Source organism: Carassius gibelio, chromosome A15 (genome assembly GCF_023724105.1).
Source record: "Carassius gibelio isolate Cgi1373 ecotype wild population from Czech Republic chromosome A15, carGib1.2-hapl.c, whole genome shotgun sequence".
Lineage (NCBI taxonomy): Eukaryota > Metazoa > Chordata > Actinopteri > Cypriniformes > Cyprinidae > Carassius > Carassius gibelio.
This window is the reverse complement of record NC_068385.1, coordinates 21,166,716-21,178,157: the sequence shown is the minus strand read 5'-3', so window position 1 is coordinate 21,178,157 and position 11,442 is coordinate 21,166,716. Positions and strand designations below refer to the sequence as shown.

Below are 11,442 nucleotides of genomic sequence, written 5' to 3'. Positions count from 1 at the left end.
GAAATGTTAATCCATGCATTTATGACCTCAAGGTTAGATTATTGTAATGCTTTATTGGGTGGTTGTTCTGCACCCTTAGTAAACAAACTACAGCTAGTCCAAAATGCAGCAGCAAGAGTTCTTACTAGAACCAGGAAGTATGACCATATTAGCCCGGTCCTGTCCACACTGCACTGGCTCTGCTTATTACTTATAAAGCCCTGAATGGTTTAGCACCTCAGTATTTGAATGAGCTCCTTTTACATTATACTCCTCTACGTCCACTACGTTCTCAAAACTCAGGCAATTTGATAATACCTAGAATATCAAAATCAACTGCAGGCGGCAGATCCTTTTCCTATTCCTATGCAGTTTAAATCTAGATTAAAGACCCATCTCTTTAACTTGGCTTACACATTACATACTAATATGCTTTTAATATCCAGATCCGTTAAAGGATTTTTAGGCTGCATTAATTAGGTAAACCGGAACCAGGAACACTTCACATAAAACCCTATGTACTTGCTACATCATTAGAAGAATGGCATCTATGCTAATATTAGTCTGTTTTTCTCTTAATCCGAGGACACTGTAGCCACCAGATCCAGTACGTATCCAGACCAGATGGTGGATCAGCACCTAGAAAGGACCTCTACTGCCCTGAAAGACAGCGGAGACCAGGACAACTGGAGCCCCATATACAGATCCCCTGTAAAGACCTTGTCTCAGATGACCATTAGGACAAGACCACAGGAAACAGATGATTCTTCTGCAGCCTGGAATTGAACTACTGGTTTCATCTGGTCAGAGGAGAACTGGCCCCCCAACTGAGCCTGGTTTCTCCCAAGTTTTTTTTCTCCATTCTGTCACCGATGGAGTTTCGGTTCCTTGCCGCTGTCGCCTCTGGCTTGCTTAGTTGGGGTTACTTCATCTACAGCGATATCATTGACTTGATTGCAAATAAATGCACATACACTATTTAACTGAACAGAGATGACATCACTGAATTCAATGATGAAATGCCTTTAACTATCATTTTGCATTATTGACACACTGTTGTCCTAATGAATGTTGTTCAGTTGCTTTGACGCAATGTATTTTGTTTAAAGCGCTATATAAATAAAGGTGACTTGACTGTTTATAAGAAAATGTCATGAGTCTAGTTTTTGCATTAGCACTTTTTCTATCTAGTCTTCAGTGTTAGACTTTAAATGAAAATTTTGGGGATAAACATAAATATATTATAAACACATACACACACACAAAGAAAAAAAATCCTACAGAGTTGCGAACCCAACCATGCATACACAAACAAAACAAAACAAAAACTCAAACGTGCAAGCACAACCATGAACACACAGATAATTAATGTACATTATAAACAGGTGCACAGTTTGTGTGATTCAGTTATTAATATTTTTTCTTGTTGTTGTAAACCATTTGTTAAAAAGGAAGGATCTATCTTAAGGATGTATCATAAAGGTGATGCCTCTTGGTGCCATAGAAACCATTATACTTGAATTGTTTAATACTTTTTCACTGTCTTCTGGAATGTTTGAGGCATATTGAAACATCTGTACTTACTGTATATACTTCTCATGCTTTTATGTTGGACTAATTTCAGTTCAGGCTGTGTAGTTTAAATTTTTATATTTTTATTGTATTAAGGACACAGCTGTATATGGAAACTTTTTAATTAGAAATGCATATTTGTTGTTGCAAATAAAACTCTCATAGTAAGTAACCACTGAAGTAATATTTTACTTATTTTAATATGCTTTATATATTCAGTTAAATCATCAAACATTGGTATGATGACAGTGAGTTGCTTAAGACTTCAGACTGACTTGTGAATTGCACACGTGTGACTTATGACTTAGTAATGTGGCCTAATGGTTAGAGAGTTGGACTTATAACCTGAAGGTTGTAGGTTCAAGTCTCAGTGTGTTTGTGTGTTCCCTACTCATTGCTGTGTATGTGTGTGTGTGTGTGTGCACTTGGATGGGTTAAATGCAGAGCACCAAATATGAGTATGTGTTACCATACTTGGCAAATGTCAAGGCTTTCACTTTATACCCAACTGACATTTCAAAATCAACATTTAAACCCAAAATAATCTTTACAAAATGTTTTCTTTGAGAATGTGTATACATTCAAATTCACAACTTTATAAAACTAAGCATTTATGAATAAAAACAACTAAAGAATTTATAAGTCTTATGCATATTTGTTTATGTTTTTTGTTTTCTCTACCCAAATGAATTTACTTACTTCGCCATTGTGTAATTTAAGCATGATATTGCATGGATGTTTATCATGGTTCAACATACAGTACATTATTTGGTCTGATTTGTCAAAATTTGACAGTCTGTTGCTCTGTTAACACTGTAAGCAATGCGGTATATGTAAAACACTAATGTCATAATCGGTGACACTGCATGATTGTTGTCATTATTTACACAGTAATATTATTTTCGGGAAGAATTGCACAACAGTACATGTCACAGACTGCAAACTGAACTTTAGCCTACATGATCTTGAGTATATGCGTACAGTCATCTCTCTTCTCATCTCAGTTTTTTGCTCTTGTACACATATTATTATTGATAAAAGAAATTTGATGCACTTGTTATGATTTATCATTCAGTCTAAAATTATCAATTTATGAGTGTTCATTATTTCTTTGTTTTTCTGAGTAGGTTTCAATGCCGTAAAATGTCCATTCTACTAACTTTGAACATCTAGACTTTGCAATATTTGCCCGCTCTTCAGTTCAGTTCAGTTTGATGATGACTGTTTGTGGACTGCATGTCTTCGAGTCATTTCATATTGTATGACCGTATTGGACTTCCTCCAGACATATCGTTTTTTAAATTTTAGTTAAATCTGCCTCAGAATCTTCAAGGTGTGTTTTGGCAAAGCCAGATTTGTGGAGAATTTGTGATATTGTTGTCACATGCACACAGTGTCTACTCTTTGCCACAAATTCCTGTAACTCCTTCAGAGTTGCTGTAGGCCTCTTGGTAGCCTCTCTGACAAGTTGGGTCTGCGTTATACCAAATACTTTTCACTTCAATATAATAGACTTCACTGTGCTTCTACGCCCTTGAATGACTTTGTATCCATCTCATGACTTGTGCCTGTCCACAACTTTATCCTGGAGATGTTTTGACAGTTCCTTGCCACCCATAGTTGATTGTTTGCTTCAGTTGCACTACCAAGGCTTAAAAAAATGGTGATTCTTTTCTATACCCACTGTATGAATACACTGCTAAAATCGGAAAAGTAATTGCATTAATGTCATGACCGCTGATACTTCATAATCAAAGACAGCGTTTTACTGGCCTATCTATGTGCTGAGCTGATAATAAGTGTGATTTGGCTCATGGTGACAGAGATCAAATGCAGCATAAAGACACTTATCTGCTCTGAGCTAACTTATCATGGGCCCTATACTTTCACCAGTGTTACAGTGGCAATGACAAATCCACAAATGCAAGTGAAACAGTGTTACTTTCCTCACTCCTGTCACGTCACTGTAGTACTTTGCTATTTTATTGCACGTGGGCAACAACATTTTTATTAACTTATACACTATAATGCAAAAGTAAGATTTAAGATTTTTTTTTCAAATAAATTAATACCTTTAATCAGAAAGGATGCATAAAATTAATCAAAAGTGACATTAAAGACATATTGTTACAAAAAAAAAAAAAACCTGTACATTTCAAATAAATGTTGTTCTTTTGACCTTTCCTTTGGGAAGGATATGCATAAAGATTGTTCTGATTGTTCTTGTTTCCAACATTGATAATAATCATAAATGTTTCTTGAGCAGCGTATCACCATATTAGAATGATTTCTGAATTATCGTGTGACACTGAAGACTGGAGTAATGATGCTGAAAATACAGCTTTGGATCACAGGAATAAAATCTATTTTAAAATCTATTACAACAGAGAACAGTATTTTAATTTGGTTTTATTGTAATTTAATTGGTACTTTTTCTTTTTATGTAAAAAATAATGCAGCCTTTGCGAGCATGAGAGACTTCCTTCAAATTGAAAAAAAAAGAAAATTCTTAAATTTGATCTCAAACATAAAGAAAGACTTTGTATATACAGATGGGTCCAAAAGTCTGAGACCAGCGGTGAAGTGAAAATGCTTATATTTTGTACTTTTATTCAAATATTTAAATAGTAAATAAAACTACCAACATATAGTGATTTGAGTAAGAACTAAATAATTTTGTATTTGGTTTGTTCCCCTTTTGGTGTAATACCAGCTGTTGAACTCCACAAGTTTGTATTGGACTTTACATTAGAGAATGTTCCACAGAATGTTGAGAATAGTTCTAAAGAATTCCACTGCACAATAATTCCACAAGATGATTTGAAAGCTGCTGATTAATATAGTTATGAGGAAGTATAACATGACAACGTGTGGGATACTGCTATCACAGCTTTAAAATTTCATGACAACTGCACAATCTATACAACTTCTACACACATCTTTCTCTCAGACCATATTAAATGTTGACACGAGTACATCCCCTTAATAAAGCCCACCCCTTCTTCAGTGAAGATAAAGGACTTATCAAAAGAACTCTGTTCCTACGGTTCATTTGATCGCTCACACCGCAATAAAAGGCCGTGGCTCACCTCATTCTACTCTTCTCTCTCACACACACACACTCACACACACGACCTCCAGCTTCACGATGCCGGCTGATTTCAATGGAACGTGGGAGATGGTCAGCAATGACAACTTTGAGGATGTCATGAAGGCTCTGGGTATGTGATTTATTTTACTGAATCCTAAAGTTACTGACAGGAACATTTGTACACCACAGATGCAGATCAGGCTCTTATATCTACACATAGCTTATCTTGTTCTTAGAGTTCACTGTAGCCAAGTATTCATAAATGAATGTGCAAGTGTTGCAAAATCAAAGGTTAAAGAAGACCATGTAATGCAAAATAAAAGAGGTAGACATTTCATGTCCGTTTCTGTCACTTTTTTTCATTTTGCAACAGATTTGAATGCATATTCTCACTTCATAATTAAGACTTTATATGGGTTATTATCATTAACTACAACTAAAAATAACAAACAAACAAAAAATGCATTACTTGACATAAAATATAAAAACCATCAACTTGACAATGAAAATGCAGTTGTTGCAAATATCAGGTTGAAAAAGAGGATATAGTGCACAGTAGTGGTGTAAGATGTCTCATGCATCGTGCATACACTGGGGTTGCATACATTTAGAATATGCAACTTGCTACAGATTTTATTGAATGTTCTTAATAGTAATAAAATAGTAATACAATTATAATAGTAATAAAATTGTGCTTAATAGTAATACAAATGCTGACCAGACTTTTGTAGCATTTTTAGACAACTTGAGATAAACAACTAAATAAATATCATTGTTAATTAATTAATGCCAGAAATGAATCAATAAATGGGTTGCTTGTTTCTGGGTCAAAGGTCATAGTACTGTATCTTATCAGTCGCTTTGATAAAGGTGGGAAATGAGCGACCTTTGTCCCAGCGTATGAATATTTCTGCCAGTCCCTTGCATCACAGGATGAACTATGGCCCTGTTTCTACAGCGTCCCCAGTGATTTCAAAGCCTCCTTCTGACACTCTCACACATCCCTACTTGGATCGTGCTGATCTTCTCTTTTTGAGACTTTACTAGATCATTCTCTTCCTCCCCTTCAGACATCGACTTTGCCACCCGGAAGATCGCGGTGCATCTCAAGCAGACTAAGGTCATCGTGCAGAACGGAGACAAATTTGAGACCAAAACACTCAGCACCTTCAGAAACTATGAGGTCAATTTCACCATCGGGGAGGAGTTCGAGGAGCACACTAAAGCCCTGGACAACAGAGTTGTTAAGGTAGGCGTCCAATATGCAACAAAGTCCAAACCAGGGTCACATGACCCCTGTGTTGTAGTTTTCCCTTCTTGTTCTGACTTCATCTGCAATAAGACGAATATTCTATAGTAGTACGCAGTGAAGGTAATACCATGTTCAAATTGAAGTAGAATAATGATTGGTTCTGAATGTCATGAAGGTGGATGTGGGTGTCCCGTATGACATGAAATATTTGTTTCCAGACCCTGGTGAAATGGGAGGGTGATAAACTGGTGTGTGTGCAAAAGGGAGAAAAGGAAAACCGTGGCTGGAGGCAATGGATTGAAGGAGACCTGCTTCACTTGGTAAAGAACATCCTCTGGACACCTGTACAAGTCAATAAATGACCACTGAATCGTATTATTATTATTATTATATAAATGTACCATTCTATTTGCAAAGTGACAGCCCAGGGTCATATACCCATATAATGATAATACTATGGAACTTTTTGTTAAGTGTATATGAATGAATATAATATTTTAGTGCATTGTTATCATGCTAATCCCCCTCTCTTTTCAGGACATCTACTGTCAGGACAAACTCTGCCATCAAGTGTTCAAGAAGAAAAACTAATACTCCATAAATAACTGGATATTCCCACCTGGGTTTGGTGTTATGCTGTGTATATTTATTAAATCGATTTTAATGGACAGCTTCAACCAACTACACTCGTTTGGTGCTCCATGTTTGAGAATTTCATTACAGCAAATAAAGGTTTCTGATCATCTCAGTGTTAATTAATAATTAATAATAACTCCTATCAAAAGGTATATAATGCAATCTAAAGAAAGGTGTGTTTTATTGAGACCAGTATATCAAAGTTCATATGATTCATATCGTTGGATAGGATTTATGATTCATATTGTTTGATATAGCCCCTACAGCAAATGCCTTATATTGATGATGTGTCACCTGAAAAAAGTCAAATTAAGGAAATATATTGTTTATGCCTTGCTCAATAACATTAAAGTCATGAATATATAATGCTGTTCAGCAGTTTGGGATAAGTAAGATCTATAATGTGTTTTACAGAAGTCTCTTCTGCTCCTCATGGCTGCATTTATTTGAACAAAAATACAGAAAACAGTAATATTGTAAAATATTATTACCATTTAAAATAATGGTTTTCTATTGTTTTCTATGTACTTTAAACACACACACACACACACACACACACACACACACATATATATATATATATATATATATATATAATATATATATATATATATATATTTATTTTTTTTTAATTCATCAGTCTTCAGTGTCACAGGATCCTTCAGAAATCCTTCAGAAATCATTCTACTGTTTTATTATCAATGTTGGAAACAGTTGTATAAACTGTCAATTTACAGATATTTCCTATATTATTACGATCTGACACCTTCACTTTAAAAGTAAATAAATGAACACAAATAATAAAAACGTCACATGACTGGCAGCAACAGAACATTAAAAACTAACAGATCTCTCTAGATACCACAATCTTCACTGATTACAAACCAGTCGGACTGTCTCCAGACTAATGATTTTGGTGATAGTAAATGGGCCAATGAATTTGGGAGCTAATTTGTTAGAGACGGAACAGAGAGGAATATTGTTAGTAGAAAGCCACACTTTTTGACCCACGACGTAAACGGGAGGCTTTGACTGGTGGCGATCGGCCTTGGCCTTAGTGCGCTTCCTCATCCGGAGCAGAGTCTCATGGGCTCTGGTCCAGGTGCGGTGGCACCTCTGGACAAATAGGTGAGTAGAGGGGACCGCAACTTCAGATTCCAGACTAGGAAAAACTGGTGGCTGGTAACCTAAACTGCACTGGAACGGAGAAAGGCCCGTGGCGTAACAAAATCTAGAGCGATGTGAGACCAGGATCTCGAAGGGACAGACAGCGGTTGAGGGAGCCCATCGGGAAGCCAGTTAGATGACTTACCACTGGCGCAAACTGAGCAAGCCAAAACAAAAATGTGGATGTCACGAGCCATAAGTGGCCACCAGAATCATTGTTTAACTAACTTCTTGGTTCGGCTTATCCCTGGATGACAAGCAACGTTAGAGCAGTGACCCCACTGAATGACTTCGAACCGTAACTCCTCCGGCACAAATAAACGATTCAGTGGGCAACCGGGCGGAGGCGTTACCCCTTCTAAGGCTGTCTTGACCTTCGACTCGACCTCCCATACGAGTGCTGAGACGACTAATTTCTCAGGTAAAATACCCTCGGGAGTCACTGGGCGGGCGGAGGGATCGAAAAGACGTGACAAAGAATCTGGTTTTACATTTTTGGAACCCGGGCAGTACGATAAAGTAAAATGAAAATGACCGAAAAAAAAGTGCCCACCGAGCCTGCCTGGAATTGAGTCTTTTGGCAGTTCTAATATACTCTAAATTCTTATGATTGGTCCAAACAATAAAAGGTACACCTGAACCTTCCAACCTGTTACGCCACTCCTCTAAAGCTAATTTGACGGCCAACAATTCTCTGTTACCAATGTCATAATTGCGTTCAACAGGAGATAAACGATGGGAGAAAAATGCGCAGGGATGCATCTTATCGTCTGAGGCAGCATGTTGGGAAAGAACTGCTCCTACCCCCACCTCTGATGCGTGGACCTCCACCACGAACTGCCATGATGGATCAGGGGCTACAAGGATGGGAGCCGAAAAAAAGCGCTCTTTATGTTGGTAAATGCAGTTTTGGCTGCATCCGACCACCTGAACGGAGTACTGGGGGAGGTCAAGGCCGTCAGAGGTAAGGCTAGTTGGCTGAAATTGCAAATGAAACGTCGATAGAAATTGGCTAACCCCAGAAACCGCTGTAGGGCCTTACGGGAATCTGGAGATAGCCAATCTATCACAGCCTTAACTTTGTCAGGATCCATGCGTATTCCCTTGGACGAGACGATATACCCTAGGAAGGGGACAGACTGTGCATGGAATACGCATTTCTCCGCCTTGACAAAAAGCCCATTTTCAAGTAATCTCTGGAGCACTCGTCTGACGTGTTGAACGTGTTCCTGGAGAGATGAAGAAAGAATCAGTATGTCATCCAGGTAAACATATATAAACTGATCTACCATATCTCTTGACACGTCATTAATGAATGCTTGGAAAACCCCTGGCGAGTTGGAGAGCCCGAACGGCATCACCAAGTATTCAAAGTGCCCTCTAAGGGTATTAAAGGCAGTTTTCCATTCATCCACCTTCCTGATGCGGACCAAATGAGAAGCGTTTCTTAAATCCAATTTTGTGAATATGGATGCTCCCTGTAACCTCTTGAAAGCTGAAGACATCAACGGCAAAGGATAGATGTTTTTTATTGTGATGTTGTTCAGCTCTCGGTAGTCAATAAAAGGACTCAGAGAACCATCCTTCTTACCCACAAAAAAGAATCCCGCCCCCGCTGGAGAAGAGGAAGGACGGATGAACCTCGATGCCAAGGAATCAGAAATGTATTTCTCCATGGCCTCCCTCTCCGGAATAGAACGAGAGTAAAGTTTGCCTTTAGGCGGAGACATACCTGGCACTAAATCTATCGCACAGTCAAAGGGACGATGCGGAGGAAGAGAAGCAGCACGGGACTTACTGAACACCTCCTTCAGGTCTAAGTACTCTGCGGGCACTTTTGATAACACCATGTTCTCTCTCTGAAAGACAGAAACAGGCACAACAGGACAAGCAGAAACCAGACAAGACTCATGACAACTTTCACTCCACAATGTGACAGTGTTGAAACCCCATTCCACTCGTGGATTATGTTTTATTAACCAGGGGTGACATAAAACAATGAGAGCTACAGGGGAGTCCATGCGGTAAAAGGATATGGCTTCGGTCTGGTTTCTTGAGGTGAGGAGAGTGATGGGTTCAATGTAGTGGGTGACGTGTGGCAGTTCCTGGCCATTGAGTGTGGTGACATGGATGGGATGAGACACAGGAAGGACAGGAATGTTCAAGTGACATGCAATGAGAGAGTCAATGAAATTACCTTCGGCTCCAGAGTCCAGAAGGGCGTGACAGTCGTGAGTGTGATTCTCCCACCGCAGTTTCACTGGAAGGAGAGTCGATGATGTTGTTGAGGACTTCCCGGCGGAGATCCCACCCGATAGTAGCCTAAAATTTATTACCGGGCTGGCTCTTTTACTGGGGAGGAATAGATGGAATGCTCTGAGCCACTGCAATATAAACACAGTCCTTGGGACCTTCGCCGCTCTCTCTCCCTCCGGGACAGCTAGCCCATGTAGGAATCAATCCCACTGCGCCGCCTCGTTCCACTGGCACTCTGCCGCCAGGGTGCAGAACTGGATGGAATAGTCCGCTACAGATGATTTTCCTTGTCTTAGGTCTGAGAGCTGGTGGCTGGCTTCCCTGCCGGCCGCAGCTCAATCGAAGACCTGTTTCATCTCATCGGAGAGGGCGTGGAATGAGGCGCAACACGGATGTTGATTTTCCCACACCGCCGTCCCCCATAAGGCGGCTCTGCCAGACAATAAAGTAAGCACAAACGCAACCTTGGACTCCTCTGTCGCGAAGGTGCGGGGCTGTAATGCAAAGTGCATTGAAATTTGCTAAGGAAAGTCTTGCAAAAGTTTGGCTCACCGGAATAACTCTCTGGCGCTGGAGGTCGCAGCTCTGGCCGGAAGTGGTGGGCGCAGTGGGAGAGGTGAGTTGGTGAATCTGCTGGGTGAGCTCGGACACCTGTGTCACCAGAGCTTGGATCACGCGGCCGGTGTTTACGATGCTCTCCTGCTGCTGATCCATGGGGTTGACACTGTGATTAATAAATTCCAATAGTGAAGTGGTGCTCGCTGCTTCCATGGTGGGTGAGAGCGTTCTGTGACAACTGGGTGAAGGAGGAGCTGGAAGCAAGTGCAAGTTTAACAATGTTTAATGAGAATATGAAGACTATAAAAACTGGAACACAAATAACGCTGGGAGGAAGGTACTGTCCAAGATGGTGGAGAGGAGTGATGAATCCGGAAGGCAGAGGTGAGTAGGCAGCAGGAGAGGGTGGCACAGGAACTGTGGGGAAGCGAGCCGAAGGTAAGTTGTGTTGCTTGATGGTGGTTGTGAAGAGTGGACGGGGTTCCGGGGGAAGACACGGACATCCAATGCAGAAACAGACAAGAAAGCAAGACACGGTTTACAAACAGAAAACAACGCTCTCACGAACACAAAACGTTAGACAAGCCATTATAGAGGGATGAGTAATGAGTGACAGATGTTGCTGATAACAATTAACGGAGACGCCCACAAACTAATCAGTGCTGACGCGTAACACACTGACTTCACCCACAAAGTGCAAAACCCAGAGATCATGGTTTGCCAACCGTGACAAGTATGGCCAGGAAGTTCTGGACATATTAGGAGCACATTTGGCCAAGGATACTTCAACTCTGAGCAGAAGGACAGACTCAATAACCTTCGGCCCTATAGCCTCCATCCTGGTCTGGACATCTGAACTCATGAGAAAATATACATGTGTGTATACACTGAGATAGAGAGAGGTAAGACAGAGTAGAGAGAGGGAGCGAGA

The 11,442-nt window shown here is 40.0% G+C and overlaps 1 protein-coding gene across 1 annotated transcript; it reads left to right on the top strand.

Moving 5' to 3' along the window:
- The first annotated feature begins 4,570 nt into the window (after nucleotides 1-4,570).
- Nucleotides 4,571-7,033, top strand: LOC128028909 (retinol-binding protein 2). Its single transcript, XM_052616239.1, has 4 exons — nucleotides 4,571-4,772; nucleotides 5,713-5,891; nucleotides 6,113-6,214; nucleotides 6,432-7,033. The coding sequence occupies exons 1-4, from the start codon at nucleotides 4,700-4,702 to the stop codon at nucleotides 6,483-6,485; spliced, it is 408 nt and encodes a 135-aa protein (XP_052472199.1). The 5' UTR covers nucleotides 4,571-4,699; the 3' UTR covers nucleotides 6,486-7,033.
- The last annotated feature ends 4,409 nt before the right edge of the window (nucleotides 7,034-11,442 follow it).